The 21,511-nt window shown below is 38.7% G+C and overlaps 1 protein-coding gene across 1 annotated transcript in view; it reads left to right on the top strand.

Annotated features, from left to right (window-relative positions):
* The window catches only part of LOC138383493 (nucleoporin SEH1), a 150,072-nt gene that overhangs the window by 83,555 nt on the left and 45,006 nt on the right, over positions 1 to 21,511 (top strand). Inside the window, exons 24-29 of the mRNA XM_069468555.1 lie at positions 4,713 to 5,544; positions 5,631 to 5,757; positions 11,129 to 11,297; positions 13,736 to 14,657; positions 15,566 to 15,714; positions 17,041 to 17,271. Coding sequence (XP_069324656.1) covers positions 4,713 to 5,544; positions 5,631 to 5,757; positions 11,129 to 11,297; positions 13,736 to 14,657; positions 15,566 to 15,714; positions 17,041 to 17,271 — 2,430 coding nt within the window. The remainder of the gene's footprint in view (positions 1 to 4,712; positions 5,545 to 5,630; positions 5,758 to 11,128; positions 11,298 to 13,735; positions 14,658 to 15,565; positions 15,715 to 17,040; positions 17,272 to 21,511) is intronic.

The following is a 21,511-nucleotide window of genomic DNA, read 5'->3' as shown; positions in this document are numbered from 1 at the left end:
AGGCCCCTAAATAGCTGGAAATACAGGCTTGCGTCACCGTGCCCAGCTGATTTTTAAATATTTTGTAGAGATGAGGTCTTGCTATATTGCTCAGGCTGGTCTTGAACTCCTGGCCTCAAGTGATCCTCCTGCCTTGGCCTTCCAAAGTGCTGGGATTACAGGTGTGAGCCACTGCACCTGGCCCATGTTTTTTTTTAGATTTTGATAGAATACATTGGTGACATCATCTTGGCCTGGTATGTTCTTTTTCTGATGCTTCTTAATTGGAGACTCAATTTCTTTATAGATTATAGGACTATTCTGGCGTTTAAAATTTTTTATGTCAGTTTTAGTAAGTTGCAGTTTTCTAGGGATTAACTTGAAAATTTACCACCATAATCGTGACCATAGTATCCTCTTGTGGTTAGTATCTTAGCTTTGTGAGCTGTGTCTCCCTTGTTATTTCTAAAATTGACTATTTTGACCCACTTTTTCTTGGTCAGTATCACCAGATATTTCTCAGATATTGTTAATTTATCAATTTCATTCTCTGTTTTTCTGTTTTGTATTTTCTGGTCTTCATTTCTTTCCTTCTAGTTTCTCTGGATTTAATTTGTTGTTTTTCTTATTTCTTGAGGTAAGTGCTTAGCTCATTGATTTTTCCGTCTTTCTGCTTTTCTTTTTCTTTTTTCTTTTCTTTTTTGAGACCGGGTCTTGCTCTGTCACCCTGGCTAGAGTGCAGTGGTGTCATCATAGCTCACTGCAACCTCAAACACCTGGGCTTGAGCAATCCTCTTGCCTCAGCTTCCCAAAGTGCTGGGATTATAGGCATGAGTCACTACATCTGGCCAACCTATCTGCTTTTCTACTATAAGCATCTAGTGGTATAAATTTCCCTGAAAGCAGAGCTTTTGTTGCATCTCATGCATTTTTTCTTTTATACCCTATGTTTTGATATGTCGTATTTGTGTTATCATTCAGTTTAATATATTTTCTAATTTCTTTGGTCCATGGGTTTTTAAAAAAGCATATTGGTTAGTTTCTAAACATTTAGGAAATTGTTTAATTTTCAAAATACTGATTTCGGGCCAATCATAGTCAGAGAATTTTTGGTTTTAGTCCTTTGAAATTTGTTGAGACGTGATACATGGCTCAACGTTTGTTCAGTTTTTGAAAATGTTCTCTGTGCACTTGAAGGAAATGTCTGTGATGGGACTGTTGGCTACACTCCTCTGTATGTTTCACTTAGGTAAGATTTATTTAAATCAGGATGCTCAAGCTGCCTGCATTCTTAAAATTACTGTGTTGTTCTTTTGGTTATGTAGGTTTTAAAAATCTCCCGCTGTGATTGTAGAATTGTCTGTTATTCATTATAGGTCTGTCAATACAATATTTGCTTTAAACATTTTGAGGTTGTATTTTTAGGTGCATACAAATTAAAATTGCTCTTTCTGGCAAATCAGGTCATTGGGGATGTCTCCCTCTGTCTCTAGTAATGCTTTTTTGTCTAAGTGTAGCCTGATAATAACATAGTTAACACCAGCTAAAGGTTAATGTTAGGATGTTATATCATTTCCCATTATTTCACTTTTAATCTTTCTATGTCTTTATATTTTAGATGATTCTCTCATAAGGATATAGAGTTGGATTTTATTTTTCAACCCATGTCACAGTCTTTCCAATTACATTTAATAGAATTACTTATATGAGGTAATTCTGCTGTCTTTATTTGCTTCTTGTTTCATCTAGATTTTGTTTTTCTTTTGGCATTGTTTGGGATTGTCTAAATATTTTATATCAATTTCTGCCTGTGTTAATTTGGTAGTCATATGTGTATTTATTTATTTTAATCTTATTTTAGTGATTACCCAAGCAATTATAACCTGTCTCCTTGGCTTACTAATTTTTAATAAAAAAATTTTTTTTTAAACCTCTTATTTGACATTACAAGGATTATAAAACGCTCAATTTACTATACTCTATGCTTAAAGCTTCTATTATTTTGTATTTTGATTTTCTCTGTGTTTAGGTCCCATAAGACATTATGATGATGATGATGATGATTACATACAACCAGTATATATGTTTGACCTTCCAAATCTGAGATTAATTTTCTTCTGCTTGAAAAATAGCCTTACTTTTTTTTTTAGTAAGAGTCTACTAATAATAAATTTTCTGTTGTCACTCTAAAAATGTCTTAATTTCCCTGTTATCCTTGAGGTGTATTTTTGCTTGCTATAGAATTCTAGATTAGCAGCAACTTTCAGCACTTTAACACATTGACTGCCACACTAGAAAAAAATTTTTGTTTCCCTTGGGGCCTTGGTGTTTTATTACAAAAATAGAATAAAAACTTCAAAAACAAAACGATCCTTTCTAATTTAATGAAAAATTTGTTGTTTTTTATTTTTTTCTGGGTGTGAGTTATATACAACTTGAAACATAGTTCACGAGGCTCCCAAGGTAAAGAGACATGTAAGGCCCGGGCTCAAAACTAGTGTAAGTTAAATACAACTCACATGGCAGTTAATGTGTTAAATGTATTATTTCGCATAATTTCATTTTAAAAGTTGGCTGTCAGACTTACTGTTACTTTCTCTTTGTTTGGTTTTGATCCATTTTACTGTGTTCTTAGGTATCTTTTGTTTTTTCCTGCTATTTATAAGAAAAATTATTGAAATAATTTGAGGCCAAGGGAGATAATATCTTCCAGACTGCATTTGTTTGCTTCTGACTGAGCAAGGAACACCAGCAATTGCAGCACACTTAAATTGGGATTGAGCTGGTTGGAACTGAGTTTCAGTCTTTTTTTTTTTTTTTTGAGACAGAGTCTCACTCTGTTGCCCAGGCTAGAGTGAGTGCCGTGGCGTCAGCCTAGCTCACAGCAACCTCAAACTCCTGGGCTTAAGCGATCCTACTGCCTCAGCCTCCCGAGTAGCTGGGACTACAGGCATGCGCCACCATGCCCGGCTAATTTTTTGTGTATATATATTTTAGTTGTCCATATAATTTCTTTCTATTTTTAGTAGAGACGGGGTCTCACTCTTGCTCAGGCTGGTCTCGAACTCCTGACCTCGAGCGATCCACCCGCCTCGGCCTCCCAGAGTGCTAGGATTACAGGCGTGAGCCACCGCGCCCGGCCGAGTTTCAGTCTTTATGAGGGCCACTCTAATGCTGATTTACCTTTACACTCCTAGGGTGTATCCCTTTGTGGTCTCATCCTAAGACATGGATGTTTTACCGTGCTCTCAGTCTCTCTCTCTCTGTTTCTCATACACACACACACACACACACACACACACCCCACCCTCCTAATCCCCTAACCCTAGTCATTCGCAGACTCTGAACTCAATTTTTATATTCTTGTTCCTGCAAGAACAGCTTTGCTTAGCCTCTTTTTGAAGCAGCAGATCACCCTAGGGACGAGCACCCCCACTATTGGGCTTACCTCTCTGGGATACTTTCTTCTCTGAGATTTTTGGCCCCATATAGTTGCACTGCTTTTTTAGATGGCCATTGCTATCAGAGATGTTTTTGAATATGCTGTCCAGTTCTAACTGCTCTCAGCAAGAGGTTGGTTTACATTACCTAGTTTGCTATTACTGAAGGCAGAAGTCTTAACATGCGTTTTTTGTTAAATAGTTTTATATTTCTTAGCTGTTGGACCCATTTCAGTTCCGTGATTCCTATTTATATCTTGCTTGCAAATAATTCTAACAGTTGAATGAAATTACCAAGAAAAATACTTAGAATCACAATGGCTCAGTGGCCTTTCAATCTCAGTATCTTAATTTTTTGGTTTTAAATTATTCTCTGATTCAGTTTTAGCATCTCTTTAATTCCTGAAGATTTTTTAAAAAGCACATGACATTCAGATTTTGTGAATAACCTTGTACTGTATAATTAAAGTTTATAGTAGCTGTCTTTTTCATTAGGATGTTTAACTGGTATACTAGTAGTTTTTTGTTGCTGTTAAATCTTACATAGTGATTATAAATATAGGTTAAATTAATACAGGATACTGGCCCCCAGTCTGTAGTTTTACTTTCCATACTTTGTTATTCACAGTCAACTATGGTCCAAATTATTAAATGGAAAATTCTACAAATAAATAGTTCATATGTTTTAAGTTCTGCGCCGTTTTGAGCACTGTGATGAAATATTTATACAGTCTTGCTCAGTCCCTGGTGGGATGTGAATCCTCTGTTTGTTTAGCTTCTCTACTCTATACTTGCTGTCCGCCCATTAATTACTCAGTAGCCGTGTTCAGATTAACTTGTGTTCAAGTCACCCTTGTTTTACTTTATAATGGCCCTAAATTTCAAGAGTAGTGAGAAGCCACAAAGTGAAAGCTCTCAACTTAATAAGAAAATAAAAGAAATTGTACGTTGAAGTTGCTAAAGACTACTGTAAAAATGAATCTTCTATTTGTGAAATTGTGAAGAAAGAGAAAGATTCATGCTAGCTTTACTGTTGCACTTCAAAATGCAAAAGTTATGGCTACAATGAGTGATAAATGCTTAGTTAAAATGGAAAGGGCATTAAGTTTTTGCGTGGAAGACATGAACAGAAATGTGTTCTGATTGACAGCAGTCAAGTTCAGAACTATCTGAGGTTTCAGGCATCCACTGGGGGTCTTGGAACACATGCCTCAAGGATGAGGGGCAGGTACTGTGTTTACATGTCCATGAAACTGTAGTAAATTTATCTGATGTTAATTTTCTCATTTCTAGGACACTTTCTTCATGAACAGTGAACCCCAAAGTTACAAAGACAAGCTACCTGATAGTAGTGATTCTGTACTTAGAATAAGCACCATTGCTTCAGCCATTGCAGATGCATCAGTTAGTACTGATCCTTCCCAACTTGCTGCCATGATCAAGGCTCTTTCAAATAAAACTAGAGACAAGACTTTTCAAGACGATGACAAACAAAAGCACTGTTCCATTGTGTCTCATTTCTTACCTAATGATTTAGAAAAAAGTAATGGGTCCAGTGCATTTGATATGGAGAAATACCTTAAAAAAACAGAAGTTAGTAGATATGAAGGAGGATTGGAAAACTTTTCAAGAGCTGGGATTTCTGATATTTGGGATTTATCTTTGCCAAAAGAACAAACCACTCAAGACATCCATATAGTGGACTTAAGTGCTACTAATATAAGCGTAAGAGAACCAAAAGAAAACACAGCAGCTATTTTTTATGGTGAAAATGGAGAGAATGAGAACCAAGAATCATTAACAACAATAACCTCTTCAAATTCAGTTGTTACAAATATAAGAGAGAATGAAAATGCAGTAGTTGATGTGAAGACATCTTCCACTGACAGCAAATTCCCAGATACTGGTAACAGTGAAAAAGCTACCTCAGTTTCCCCTCCACCGTCTAGTAGTTGCTCATCAGTAAGGAACCCCAGAATAACATCCCTTTGGCTGTGCGAAGAGTGTGAAGAAATACGAGATAGTAGAGAAAATCAGAAGCAAAATGAATGTGTTACTGAAACAAGCAACAGTGAAAAGCATGTGACTTTTGAAAACCATTGCATAGTTTCATCTAAAAATGTTGGTAAGTATCTGAGCAAGTGATCGCATTCACAAAATTACGCAGTTTTTTTTTTTGTTTTCTTATTGGAAAATACACCTTTCTGATAGATTTGAAAAATACCTCTCCTGAGTGTGGTGATCGTGGCTCAGAGGATGACCAGGAGAGCTTCAGACCTTCCACTTCACCACTGAGTCATTCTTCTCCTAGTGAAGTTTCTGGAACAAGTTTATCAAGGTAAGTGCTCACTTTTTTTTTTTTAAATAATAAAAATATGTACTCAATATTAGGAAAATTGGAAAAATGTGTAAACAAGAAAAATTACCATAGGTTCATCTCTCAAAGGTAATTATTGTAAGTATTTTGTGAATTTCTTTCCTGCCATTTTTCTGTGCAAATTTTTGTACTCTGCTTTTCACTTATTATAAACAATCATTCTCTGTATTTGAAAGAAAATGGGTAATATTACAGATTGCATAATGGATCTCTCTTGGTTTAGTTGATACTTCTGGTGGGTACTTTGTATCTTACCGTGTTTTGCCATTTTAATGATACTGAGTTTAATAACTTTACTCATAAAATTTGTATTTTTTGAAGTTTTCTTTTATGGCTTTATAAGATCTTTTGTATGTTTCTCTACTGAAAGATTTTAATAAATGGAAAAATTTGCCTAACCAATGAAATTATCAGAAATTTTAAATATAATTTAGATTTGTTTTACTTCGTTGAATTTCAAAGATATCTATTAACTATTTCCCAAGTTGCAATTGAGGTTTTTCATATTCTTCTGAAATGTGATGTGGGTCAGCTAGAGCTAAATAGCAATGGAGAGCTTAGTTTTTTCAATGACTCCTTGTAGACGCCTCATTTTGGAACACTTTTTCATATACACAGCCATTTCTTACCTAATAACTTATTTTTTTTTTTTTTCTTTTTTTTTTGAGACAGAGTCTCGCTCTGTTGCCCGGGCTAGAGTGAGTGCCGTGGCGTCAGCCTAGCTCACAGCAACCTCAAATTCCTGGGCTCAAGCAATCCTCCTGCCTCAGCCTCCCGAGTAGCTGGGACTACAGGCATGTGCCACCATGCCCGGCTAATTTTTTCTATATATATATTTAGCTGTCTATATAATTTCTTTCTATTTTTAGTAGAGATGGGGTCTCGATCTTGCTCAGGCTGGTCTCGAACTCCTGAGCTCAAACGATCCGCCCACCTCGGCCTCCCAGAGTGCTAGGCTAATAACTTATTAAAGCACGCTGGACATTCATCTAGCCCAACCAAATTTGAAAGTCATCTGGCTATACCATGTCATAGTGTGTTTAAAATATTTGGCTTACACTTTCTTCCCTTAAGTTTCTCATAGGGATTGCTTTGCTGTCTCTGTGGAATGTTAGAGGGAAATCTCAGACAAGCCTGATTCTTTTTGCCTTGGAATTGACTTGATACTTTTGCAAGGTTTTGCCAAAGATTCTTTATTTTTCAAGTCCAGTAATTTTATTAGGCTATATCTCTGTGTTATCTCTTTATCATTACTTTTCCCTCTCACACAGTATACCCTTTCAATATTTGAATTCAGGCATTCTTTTATGTAAGGAAAGAATTTTTTGAATTATTCCTGAAAATTGGTCCTGCTCCATTTTCTCCCACCCACAAGAACTATAGTGTTGCATATGTGGGATCTATTTTGCTTGACTTCTGCATTTACTTTCTAATTTTTTTTAAAAAAAACCTTTTTATTTTGAAATAGCTAATAGATTCACAGGAAGTTGCAAAGATAGCGTAGAGAGGTCCTGTGTACCCTTCACCGAGTTTCCCCCAGTGGTTGCATCTTCATAATTCTAGTGCAGTATCACCACCAGGAACTTGACATGGGTACCATGGGTGGGTAGAGTTTGGTGTCATTTCCTCACAGCTGTGGATTTATGTATCTGCTCCCGCAATCAGAGATACTGAATTGTCTGCCTCTTCCTTCATTTCTTTTTGATTTTGTTTATATTTCAGATTTCTGATCTCTAGGTTCCTGACAGTGTTTTCTGCATGTCTCTTTTCCCTTTGTGTACTTTCCAATTTTATCTTGTTTTCTTTGATTTTGACACTTTAAACATGTATGTGAATGCATTTAATAAAAACTGTGCTCTATAATGACTTACAGTATCATGATTTTTCTCTTTCAAACTACCCTTTACTGCAAGATACTGGGCTGGAGGGTCAAATTCCTGGACCCATCTGCTTTTTTCACTCTTAAGAAAATACATGTATCTATTAAGTGTAAGTAAACGTGCCTTAGAGGAATACTCAGCTTTCTCATCACTTTCGCATATAGTCAGATATTTTGAATGAGGGCATCTTGTTTAGCTTTCTAAAGTGACCACGAAATTGGGAAGCTCACTCCACATGGATAATCTAGCCAAGCACATGCACCCTCACCTCTCTGCCTGGGGCAAAACCAAGGGACTTAGTGAAAAAAATGTCAGTTTATAAGAGGGTAAGTATGCTCTGAACTGAAATCGCTGGTGAATACAGTATGAGTTGATCTTGTCTTGCTGAGTTGCTTAGCATGTATTTTTTCTGCCATACTCACCACAGCAAATACCTATTGAAATCTCTTGATCTGTGTCTGGCATTTGGATTAATCCGTGAATTCTTCAGGGGTAGGGTTTAGCTTACTAGCAAGCTTATAATCAAATTGTGGCCCACCTCTGACCCAATTTTATGATTTCCCATTATGTTTTTTTGTGTTATATTTTTATTGACATATAATTAGCATACAGTAGCATACAGTAGATCTTAGCATACGACCGTAGGGGTTTCATTCAGTGAGTTTTTGACACTTAGATATACCTATGTAAACACCAACTCCTAAAATATATAAAACATTTTCATCACGCCAGTAAGTACCCGCTGCTTTTGTTTTTTTGTTTTTGAGACAGAGTCTCTCTGTCACCCCAGGTAGAGTGCCATGGCGTCATGATAGCTCACTGCAACCTCACATTCCTGAGCTCAAACAATCTTGCCTCCGCCTCCCAGAGTGCTAGGATTATAGGCTTGAGCCACCACACCCGGCCCCGCCTTTTTCCAGTCAGTTCTCTCCTTCCTCCATCCTGGCACCCACTTTCTGATTTATGTCACCATAGTTTAGTTTTGTTCTTGGATTTCATATAAATAGAATCATACAGAATGTCCTTTTTTTGTGCCTGGCTCCTTTTACTCAACATGATTGTGAGATTCATCCCTGTTGCTGCATGTATCAGTAGCTCATAACGTTTGTTGCTAAGTAGTCCTCGAATGCACAGATATGCCATGTTCTGTTTATCCAGTCTCCTGTTGCATGGCATGCATTTTTGTCCACGTCTGAATTTCTGGCTCCGTTTTATGCTCCTACTATTGTTTTCCCTTATCAACTTCAAAGGAATGTGTCAGTCCTTCAGTTGATTTTTCCTGGAATATGGTAAACTCTGCATGCACAGTTCTTTCTTCTGCTGAGGAAGTTTTATTTTCTGATACCTCTGATCATTGCTGGTGTTCCATGTATTCTCGCCTCCTTTTGAGTACACTGGTTGGCCATTAGTTGATACATCCTTTTCTGGCCATCCACGAATATTTCCTTTTTCCTCATTTTCATTTCTGTCTTCCATCTGTAGTAAGGGATGGTCGTTCTGGTGTTCATCCTCTGCACCACTGATTTTTCTGTAGTATTGACTATGTTCTTCATTGCTACCAACATGGACTTTAATTTTGCATTTATTTATCTTTTTTGAAATCCTTCTTATACTTTTTTTTATTGTAGTGAAAGAGTTTTTTTTTTTTTTGGTTCCTGTCAGCTCATATTCCATTTCCTCCTGATTTTTCTTCATGTCTTCTGTTTCTTCATCTGTCTCTTTCTTGATAATTTATATTTCTGCTTTGTGATCATTGTTCATAGAGGTGATTGTTTCATTAAGTTTTTTTATATTCGTGGTGAAATATTGGTCAGAATTTTCATCTGTTCGGTGGTACCATGTTTCTGGTGAGTACACTTTATCTGGTAAGTTCTGCTGCTCACTAGCATTCCTGCTGGCTGTTCTTTTGGCTTCTAGCTAGTTTCTAGCTGGTCTGTAGAGCTGAGTTAGAGCTTCTAATTCCAGAACTGCCTTTGCATCTCTTTGTGACCAGCACCTTGGCAGTTTGGGATTCCTTTGAAGTCTGACCTCTCGACTGAAATTTCTCTCCTTTTATTTCTACGTGTGTTCTTGCAGTTTATTTTTCATTACTTGGGGTAATTCAACCTAAACACATTTGTGCCTGTCAACTAAAGGAGCCAAGCTAATATAACGCATCATGCAGTAGTGATGCAGAAGTTCTTTCATGCTGTGTCATAGTGTCTGTGTGGGGAGTGAGTGGGAAGTAGGTGTACATACAGGAACCATGTAGGTGCAAGTCATGCAGTAGCTAAGTCAGTGTTACTTTGTCACCATTGGTTAGAAACTTACTAGTATTTTGACAATACTGTCATGATTTGGGACTTTTTAAAAGTCCAGAATTCAAATTTGAATTTTCTCTTTGTGTCCATTGCCTAGCTGAGTATTTTGAACTTTGTACAAAAAAAAAAAAAAAAAAAAGATTTTGTAAAATCCAGTCAAGGTAAGAGCTGAATTCAAGCTAACTGGTAGAGTGTTCAGTAGGTGTGGAAACTGTTTCCAAAGATGGCAATGGCTTGACACGGTTTCCTCTCCCCTGCGCTCTTTGGCACTGTGACTTGGCCACTTCCCCTGGGCAGGTCCATTTCCCCTCCTTGCATCTGGGCCTGTAGCCTTGTGACGGGTCCTGACGAGCAGAGTGAGGTGGAAGTAACACTAGTGTGTATGTGTGTATAAGTAGGTGTGGGATCTTACTATTTATTGCTGGCTAATCTTTTTTTTTTTTTTTTAACTATATCACAAACATCTTTCTGAACCAGAGGATATGCAACAGTATGACTCTTAATGGCCGCATAGTGTTTTATTGTGTATCTGTGCCATAATTCCCATAATCTAATTCCTCGTATGTGACACATGAGATTTCCTACTTTATTACTGATAGCAATGTGATGACATATCCTTTTTGTGAAGTATTTATATTTACCATTAATTTTTTCCCTCAGGATAAATCCCGAGATGTAGGGTATCTGAGCCCAGGGCTTCTGATAACCACGTACCGCTCAGTTGCTCAGCTGGGAGTTGTGCCACTGTACATTCCTATCCGTGGTGTATGACTGTTCCCATTTCTTTGCATTTATCCACATGATTCTTTTTTTCATCTTTGCTCTTTGAGAGCAAGAATTTTTTAATGCTTTTGTTGCTAATTGCTCTCTGTCAGGTAGTCAATAAATTTTTATGGAACGAATAGCTAACATCGCTATATGCCTATATATGGTATTTATTAATGAAGATGTCATGACATCTTTTTGTTACAGTAGTTTACCAGTTACTTCATTCAAGAGGAATATAATTTACAATTTTGGATAATGAAGTATAAACAATGAATCCATGGTTGACTTATTTACAAGACTATAGGAAAGTAGGAATGGTTTTTTGCTAAAATAAATAATGTTAAGGAGTGAACAATTCTAGCCATGAGTCATTCTCTCTTTCAGGTGTGCTTTAGAGTCCTTTGGTTCAACAACTCCTCAGAAGCCTCCCTGTGAGAGTGGGTTGTCTCAGGTGGCGTGTTCCCATGCTGGTGTGAGCAGGCTGACTTACGTGTCTGAACAGGAGAGCACCTATCCTACCACAGCCACAGATTATGGCCTGGAGGACTGCAAGGTGGGCAGCACCTGGAATGTTTTCAGTAAGGCTTACAACTCTGAACTGTTATGGTTGTTGGATTCACACTAAATTTCAAGCCTTTATAACTTCTGTGTTGCTATTTTACCTTTAAAATGAACTTCTGTGCGTATGTATACGTGCGTACATATTAAAAAGCTACTCGTGCTGGGTAGGCACTACAGGCGTTTTAGTACTTGCCCTCACAAAGCTCTCAGTCTGCTGGAGACACACTAACGATGTTCACCGTGATGCACACATGCGATGGGGATGCAGGAGTGACTAGCAGCCCGACTGCAGGGGTGGTTCAGTAGAAGTTTGTGGGAGGGAGAGTGTACTGAAGCTGAGTTTTGCAGGACTACTTGGAGTTAGGCTGGGAAGAAGCAGAGTGACAAACGGGGGAAGGTGTGGGTTGTGAGGAATGCACTGCGGGTGAGGTGCTCCAGGAAGGGTAGGTTGGCTGCAGCGCATCATGTCCGTGAGAAACAGAGATGAGGCTAGAAAAAAATGGAAGGACCAAACCATGAAGAGTGCTGGAGGGAAAATTTGAGAGTTTGAAAGCTTTTAAGCAGGTCACTGACATGATCTGCTTGAATGTTTTAAAAGCTCACTCCATCAGAATGAAAATCTAGAATTGAAAAAAATAAACACTCACTCCATTTGAGCAGTGTGGAGGAGGGATTCGGGGCAAGATCAGAATCAGGGGCTCTTGGTGTGAGGCCACTGCAGTCATCCAGGCCATGGACAGGGCGGGCTTGGGCTGAGGTAGTAGCTGTGGGGATAGGAGAGAGGGAGATGGGGGAGATTTATGCAAGAGAAGCTAGTATTTTGTTGTCTGTGTGTGTCTTTTGTGAATGTGGTAGTGTTCAGTTTTTTAATGTGCTAAATATGACTGTTGTGGGTGTTCTGTAGAGCCATCCTCTGGCAAGCTACTAAATATGTGCACTAGAGTTACTAAATATAAATGAAGTAGTGTTACACAAAACGTTACACCCATTTCATTGAAAGTGTCTTTTTTTTTTTTTTCAGGATATTATGGGGCTACAAACATTTTGATTACATGTTATGACTTTGCCACACCCAAACCATGGTTTGAGGTGTGCCCTTTCTCCCCTACAACTCTCGCTGTGTCCATTAGTTGTGTTTACCCACCCCCAACCCCCCAATCCCTGAAGAATATTACTACCTTGTGAGCACCTTAGTGTTGATCAGTCAGTGCCAATTTTATGGTGAGTACATGTGGAGCCTATTCCTCCATTCTTGTGATACCTCACTTCGGAGGATGGGCTCAAGCTCTATCCAGGAAAATATAAGAGGTGCTAGATCACCGTCGTTATTGAGTAATATTCCATTGTATACATATACCAAATTTTATTAATCCACTCATGGATTAATGGGCACTTGAGTTGTTTCCACAACCTTGCAATAGTGAACTGAAAGCTGTCTTTTTGATGTTAGATGTTGTTAGATCTGTATATTCTTAGTATAGTGGTTAAGAGCAGAGTTAATAGAGTCAGACAACTTCTCTGCTACTTCTTCAGATTATTACTAAACCTCCCTAAACTTGTTTCTTTATCTATAAGGAGGAGTAGTATGTGAGAGCAATACCTGTCCCCTATTAAATCACCTCGAATGCATATGATTTGTTGTTATTAATAACCGGCAAATCTGGTCATTATCAGTGTCTTTTGTTTCTAAAGCTTTGGTTCAGGAGAAATTTTCAAACCAACTACCAAAATCAATCAGTGAGGGTTAAGGATGTCTTTACTTGTGTGTAAATTCCAACTGGACCACCCTGCAGAGCTGTAGGTATCACCCTTCAGGTTATGCATTATGTTTAAAGAAATGAGTATGTGAACATTTCCCAGAACCATTACTTCATACTTAAGAAAATATAACCACATAAGTTTAGAAATGGGAGAAGGCATAGTGCACGTAAAAATTAGCACCTTCAAATCTTCAAGCATATGCAGCAGTGTAGACAAATAGAGGGGGTGGGAGGACCCATGAGCTGGCTTCTTGTTGACTCCTAACTTCATGTCAGTATCATTTGAAAGCTTGCTTGCCCCCTACTTCTTTGGTACTAATTTATTTAGATTTTTATTATAAAGTCTACAAAAACAAATCCCTTAAATTTGCAAAAAATTGCTTGACTCTGGTCCTTTATCTGTGTAATTTTTTTGGATGTAATTGGTGTATACCTCCTGTTTATTTTGTTCATATTATAATTCTTTTTATAGAACAGTGAGTACAAATTTTCTAATATAAGCCTGCATTTCATAGCTGCAAAACTACTCTTCTTTATGTAAACTAAATCTTTTTTTAGAGGGATCATTTGTATAGATCTCTTTATTATATAACTTGAGTTTATACCAACATGACGTGAATTTGTTCAGTTCATGAATTATTTAAATTTTTTTTTTTTTTGTCATACTCAGAGTGATATCACCAGTGAATTGAGCACTACAATTATTCGGGCCAGTCCAGTTCCATCAGAAGAACAGGCTGTGGAAAAGTTGAGAGAAAAAGTTCCATTTCAGAATAGTGGAAAAGAAACATTATCATCTATTATCCAGAACAACTCTGATGTGAAAAAAGTAGCTGAAACTACTTCTCTGTGTAGCAAACCTGAAGACATAAAATCTACCTTTAGATCATGTAAAGATCCTTCCTCCAAAAATGGAGATCTGTTGGAAACCAGTGAGGTATATTTGACATCAGACTCTGAGGAATTGGACCCAGTCAGACTGGCTGTCTTGAGCAAGGCAGGTCTGAGCCATGAGGCTGGGTCAGCCACACCACATCTCCCTGTGTCACACCAGGAGTCTGTGGACAAAGAGCAAAGAATAACTTCTAAAGATATGTCAACTGCCAGCAGTGAGTTCAGTGGCCAGGTTTCTCATTGGACCACCTCTGGACACCAGTATCCTCCTGCTCCCAGCGGCACGGTTCTTGGTTCTGCCACTGAGATGCAGCGTGTGCCTGCCTCAGTGCCTACACTCTTGACCCGACACTCTCTCAGCACAGCGCCCTTTGCCCAACAGTATGTGGGAGCAGTCCCCTCAGCTGGAAGTGTCGCCTTGCCACAGTGCCATACTGGCGGTGCCAATGTCTGTGGGTTCTCAGGAGGCTATCCTTATCCGGCTGTCACGGGAGAGCATGTGCAAAACTCCGTGGCTGTTGGAATTTGTGTAGGACCAAATATCGACTCTGGGTTGACGGGTGCCTCTTCTCTTTGTAACCCGTATTCTAATGCTTTAAATCAGAACCTACTAAATACAGTGAAAGCTTTTCCTGTGAAATCTGTTGGTGCAAATTGTGGAATTGAACCATGGGATTCAGGAATGACATCAGGATTTGGTAAGATGTTTCTTCTCTGTTGTTATTGTTGCTCGCTATTATTTAAAAGTTGAATTACAACATGAAACTGATTTGTTTCAAGGAGATACTAGTTGGCCTGAATTTCTTTTAAGTTTTCTTCTTTGTCCTCCATTGAGAACACCATGATATATTTCCCTGAAGTAGGCTTAGAAAAATACTGACACTTCAGCAGGTAAAAGGTTCCCTATGCCTTTGTCTGTCTTATCTCTTTTTTGCTCTGCATTTAGATTTTTGCTATTCTTTCATCTAGGAAATGTCCAGTTTAGAGTCAAGTCCCAGAATGAGTCATCTTCTACCTTGTAAGTCTTGGAGGTGACTGTTATAATAATGAGAGATGTGCTCTTATGCCCTTATCTGTGGGGGCTGCTTCTCTCTTGCCGACAGTCACTCTGCTCAGCAGAGCCAGGTGTTGTTCCTTTCCTGACACGGCACATGTGGCCTTGAGTGCTGTCTTCTCTGCCCTCCAAGGTAACTGCATGAGGAGGGGGGAAAGATTGGTGCAACATTAAAAATCTGAATAGGTAGGCGTATCTGGAAAATTAGAGCCTTTGTAGTTTCTTTTCAGGTTTTCTTTCAGGTTATGATTTGTGAGAAAAAAAGGAGGAGATAACTAACTGGTAATAACATCAAATAATTGATTAGCTGTAATTGTGAGTTTGATCAATTTTAATTTTTTTTTCCTGGTCTGGATGGAAGCAGGAAAAAATTGTTGGCAGGCGTCTGCTGAGGTTTATACAGTGTCAAGGACTCCTACATCTGGGGCACTTTATACTGTAGCTCTTGGGTATAAACAGGTAGTCTTATATAATAATTGCCATTTAAGCAAATGTGCTTTTAATTAGGTGTTTGCTCTGACTTTTGTGTGACTATGCTGTTTCCTTCCCCAGGGACTGTGAGAGTACCTGAGGAACTGAAGTTTCCTCATGCTTGCTGTGTGGGCATCGCTTCACAGACCCACCTCAGCATGCTCAACCCAACTGACCGCTGGCTCCAGGTCAGCATCGGGCTTCTCAGCGTTAGTGTTAACGGTGGAAAGGTAAGCTTTCCGTGTCTTTCTCTTTTGACTTCACAATTGCATCATGATTGGGTGCTAGATTTTTTCACTCTCCAATTTGTCCCCCACCCCCTTGACCTTGGACACAGTCATTGGATTGGTGTCTTTTTTTGGGTCTCCATTTTGTTGTAGTACTTACAGTGTAAGTAGCGAAATCTGGATGTTTTTCATTTCCATCAGTTATTATTTATGTTTTATTATTTATTTATAAAATCATGTAAATTTGTTTTTAGCACAATTACTTAAATCACTGAAAGCTCTGAGTTTCTGGTCTCTACTTGGCGTTTTTGTTAAATGTGTTCTAATATAAATTACTGTTATTTGTCAAAGAAAGAAAGAAAAAAGTTACTCTTGGGGTCTATGCCTTCATTTAGTAAGAGGAGTGTTTCTAATTTATCTGATCATTTCCTTACATGATCTTTTGAAATACACTTTTAGCATTAACTCTTATAACAAGGGTCTCCCACATGATCAAGTACAGCTCCTGTAATTCTAGACTCTAGATCTCCTTTCTCGATTATGACAACTATTTGAGCATCTATGAGGGAGAGGTGGCAATGTGGGCAATAGCTGCTGTATTGAAATGTCCCAGTTTGCAACTGCTACTTGCAAACCCACATTGGTGGATGGATTTACTCTTCTCTCTTACCCCTTAGTAGCCTTAATTTACCTGGTAATATCAGATTGCCTCTACCCCACCTCTTCCCTTTCCTAGCTTTTTCCTTTAGCCTTCAGATCCTCAGGTTAGATGAACAGCACATGATTAGAGGAAAGAAAGGGTTGAGGGTGGAAGTGAGATTCGAAGACTTTTTGGGAACATCTAGGAGTCTGAATGAAGTAGTGTTGTCTATGGGAGTGGTGAGTAGAAAAGACGACCCTCATTCACAGCGAGGTGGGCAGAGTTGTGGGGCCTGTCGAGGACCTTGGCGGTCAGCCTAACCCCTCCCCCCCATGGCATGTGAAGCCACGGAAACCACATCACAGAGAGGTTTATAGGACTGTGGAGGGGCTCCCATTGGCGCCGTCCTTTTTTAGAAAAGTGAGGGTATAAATAAATGTCTTTGGCTTAAAATAGACTAGGAAAACACAAGTCTTTATGCAGCAAGAAAAATTCAACTTATGAAACATTTTGACTAATTGTACTTTAGAGACAATCAGTTATAAGATTTGGATGTTTTTGAAGAGGTAATAAATGTCTAAATCTGGTAGTTTGAGTGACTAGGAATAGGAATCTTAATCTAGTTGATTCTATCTCTTGATTTTCAATATATTGCCATTTGTAACAAACCATATGGCTCTTTTTTAAAGGTGGATCTTTCAACATATCGTTGTTTAGTTTTCAAGAATAAAGTCATCATAAGACCTCATGCCACAGAAGAGATAAAAGTACTTTTTATACCATCCAATCCTGGGGTTTTCAGATGTACATTCAGTGTTGCTTCCTGGCCGTGTTCTACAGATGCTGAGACAATAGTACAAGCAGAAGCTTTGGCAAGCACAGTCATCCTTAGCGCTATTGCTGAGAGCCCTGTAATCGAGGTAACTCTTTGTAAATACCTGGCAAATTTTTAATGAAGGCTGTTTAACCTCAGGAGTAATATTTGGGGAAAATGACTTTGTAGGCAAATAGGCTGCAAAATTAGTTTCCAGCTAAACATTGGTTCTTATATCTTCTTACTTCAGCATTTAAAATTATTTCTATTGTTTTACAGCAACACAAATATACTTGCTAAGATGTTTACAAAGCAGATTATAACATTAAACCCTATTTTCTAGCTGATTTCCATTGTAATTTGATATATACCTGGGAAGGTGTCAGTGGTTCATATTCTTCTCCCGTTATTACTATATAAAGGAATATGCCAGTGGTTCATATTTTCTCTCTTTTCTGTACCTGAAGATTATTTGCTGGCTGGAAAAGTTTCTCTTCATTAGTCACTCATTTTCTAGAAGTGAAAGAAATTATGTCTAGCCAAATTCGGATAATAAACAGTCATTGGATTATATCCTCATTCGGGACAACGGCACCAAATCATGGCTGCACATTGGAATAACACTAGGGGCTTTTAAATGCACCCCAATATCTGAGTCCCACCCAGACCAACTACATCGGAAACCAGTAATTTTTGAATCTTCCCAGATGATTACAAATTGCAGCTTCAGTTAACAACCACTGCTTTACACGAAGTGTCTCCTTGTAATTGGTAGTGAAATCAGAACTAACATACTGAACAAGATTAAGGAATGGGGTAGGGTACAAAACAGAGGAAAAACAGAAAAGCTCGTCATGGTACAGTCATGCGTCACCTGATAATGTGGATATGTTCTAAGAAATGCATCATTAGGTGATTTTGTCATTGTGCAAACGTTATAGAGTGCATTTACACGAAACTAGAGGGTACAGCCTACTATACACCCAGACTATATGACCTAGCCTATTCCTCCTAGGCTACAAACTTGACAGCTTGTGACTATACTGAATGCTGTGGGCAGTTGTAACACAATGGTGGATATTTGTGTGTCTAAACATCATCTCAGAATAGGAAAGGTACAGTAAAAATATGGTATGAAAGATAAAAAATGGTACCTGTATAGGGCACTTACGTTGAATGGAGCTTGCAGGACTGGAAGCTGCTCTGGGTGAGTCAATGTGAAGGCCTAGGAAATTACTGTACACTACCGTGGGCTTTATGAATACTGTATGTACACTTAAGCTGCACCAAATTTTTAAAAAAATTAGGAAATCGTGCAATGACACTACAAGGGCTACGATATCACTAGGCATTAGGAATTTTTCAGCTCCATTGTAATCTTATGGGACTACTGGTGTATATCCAGTCCATTGTTGACTGAAATGTTGTTAAACAATCAATGACTGTAATTAAAAATTAGTTGATTCCTAATTATTTGAGTCTGATGTCCTATTAAAGTTGATTGTTGTTTCATTCATCACAGCTGTAACTGTGACTCCCAGGTTAGAGGTGGGTATGGGGAGTGAGGAGCAGGACAGCCTCCCTAGGAGGCTGAGAATCATTCAGGAATTTTTCCCCACAGTACACACCTTCTAGGGGGAGTGCTTAGTAACTTAGTTCAACAACAGCAACTTTATTTTCTAGGGAATTGGCCAGGCACAGTGGCGCATGACTATAAATCCCAGCAGTTTGGGAGGCCAAGGTGGGGAGGGTGGGAGGATCGCTCGAGGCCAGGGGTTTAAGGACAGTCTGGGCAATATAGTGAGACCCTGTTTCTACAAAAAATAAAGAATTAGCCAGGTGTGGTGATGCTCGCTTGTAGTCACAGATACTGAGGAGGCTGAGGCAGGAGGATCACTTGAGCCTAGGAGTTTGAGATTACAGTGAGCTGTAATTGTGCCACTGCACTCCAGCCTGGGCGACAGAGTGAGACCCTGTCTCAAAATATTAATATATATATATTTTTTTCCCTAGAGAATGGAGGAGGAAGTAGAGTGTGTAGATGTTCTCATAAACTTTTAATGATCTTTTTTTTTTTTTTTTTTTTTTTTTTGTTGAGACAGAGTCTCACTTTGTTGCCCAGGCTAGAGTGAGTGCCGTGGCGTCAGCTTAGCTCACAGCAACCTCAGACTCCTCGGCTTAAGCGATCCTACTGCCTCAGCCTCCCGAGTAGCTGGGACTACAGGCATGCGCCACTATGCCCGGCTAATTTTTTTCTATACAGATTTTTAGTTGTCCATATAATGTCGTTCTATTTTTAGTAGAGACGGGGTCTCGCTCAGGCTGGTCTCGAACTCCTGACCTTGAGCAATCCACCCGCCTCGGCCTCCCAGAGTGCTAGGATTACAGGCGTGAGCCACCGCGCCCGGCCGATCTTTTTCTTTTTGCTTAAGTGCCGTTTTTTGTACTTTTCAGTCAGCTCTGCTCTGCTTCCCATTCTCTAGGGCATGTTTTTGACCTTTAACATTATTGACATTTTGGGCTAGAAAATTCATAGGGGAGTGAATAGAGGGCCATCTTACGCAGTGTAGGATATTTAGCAGCATCCCTGGCCTCTACCCACTAGATGTCAGCTGTATCCCCTCCCCCAGTTGTGACAACCAATAATGTCTCCAGACATTGTCAGATCACTTCCAATTGGGAACCACTAAGAACTAATGTCATTAATTTTTTGCATTTCAATACAGACCAACATGCTAGACTTTTGTACCTACCCTTAAGCAGCCTACCTTTTTGTAGCAGTCATGAAAATCACATCTAATGCAGTATTTGAAGTTGCCATGTTATGAGTGGCTCCCATAACTGATGAGTGATAGTGTAAGGTAGTGGTTCCCAGCTAGTCAGCTTACTGGGATCACCTGAAGATTTTTAAAAAATACTGATGTCTGTGTCTGAGCCTTGAGTCCAACAGATAAGATTGGGAACCACTGGTATAAGAGAGAATTCAGTGTTAACGTGGCTAAAAGTTGCCTTTCTGGAGGGGTGGAGTGGGGCCCTGAGGGACCAGCAGGATTTGACTAGGAAACAGCATTCCCTATGAGAGATGGTTGAGGAATTTTACATGGAGGCCACAACCATAAAAGCTGTTGGATTACTTGATAAAGGATCTCCTAGGTACCTACAGCAAACATGATATTTTAAGGTTATATGTGCCAAATTTTATTTTACCAAGATATTGCCAAATTTCTCCCTAATTTATGTTCCCAGAAGAGATGTATGAGAGTTGCTATTATTGCTAACCTCTGATATTGGTAGATTTTCAATTGTTTGCTTATTTTAAATTGTTTGCTTATTTCATAGGTGTAAAATAACATGTTTTAATTTACATGCTGAGATTACTAGTGATGTTGAGCATCTTTTTATATGTTTATTAGCCAGTCTAGTTTTCTCTTCTCTGAAATGGTAGTTCACATGCCTGCTTATTTTTCTGTTGTTTTGAATATCACCATCAATTTTTGCAGATGTTCCTTATATTCTAGATTTGCTAATTAAGCATTGCAATTTTCTCCCATTTCTTGGCTTGTTTCAACTTAATGTTGTTTTTGGTTGGGCTGAAATTTTAAATATAACACAGTAAGGTAAGATCCTTGATCACAAATATAAGACAAGGCTCACTTTTCTTCCTCCACAAGAGTATTCCTTAGAAATGATGCAGTAGCTCGATAATGTGTTCTTAAAATTCATTCCTTGGGGATGATGTGGTAGCCTATTATTATTTGAGAGGGCGTTGGTTTGGGGTGTTTGAAAAGTCACTTGACATAATTGTTTTTAAAAAAGGAGACTAAGAAATTTAACCGGATTTAGTGATTATTTCTGGTGCTATAAAAATGTTGGATGCTATATGTTAGCCTTTTAAATGTCACTTAAACAATATGGTAAATGATTAGGTGGGAGAAATCTTGAATATATTTGTACAGAATAAATAAAAATAACTGCCCTATGTTATATGAGTGCTTCAGCTTAGAATGACTTTCAGTGACAGCATCACATATAGTTAAAAAGTGATGTGGGATCAGTTTGGTTACATGTGAAGACTGAGCTTTCTGGACACCTGTCAGACAGCTCAGAAAGCATCTTTAGGCCAGGCATGGTGGGTCACACCTGTTATCCCAGCACTTTGGGAGGCTTAGGTGGGAGCGGCACTTGGGGCCAGGAGTTGGAGACCAACGTGGGCAACACAGTGAGACCCCATCTCTACAAAAAATTTAAAAATTAGCTGGGCATGGTGGCACACACCTATAGTCTCAGCTACTCCCCTTGGGAGGCTGAGGCAGGAGGATCACTTGAGCCCAGGACTTCAAGGCTAA

Source organism: Eulemur rufifrons, chromosome 5 (genome assembly GCF_041146395.1).
Source record: "Eulemur rufifrons isolate Redbay chromosome 5, OSU_ERuf_1, whole genome shotgun sequence".
Lineage (NCBI taxonomy): Eukaryota > Metazoa > Chordata > Mammalia > Primates > Lemuridae > Eulemur > Eulemur rufifrons.
This window is presented reverse-complemented; position numbering and strand designations above follow the sequence as displayed.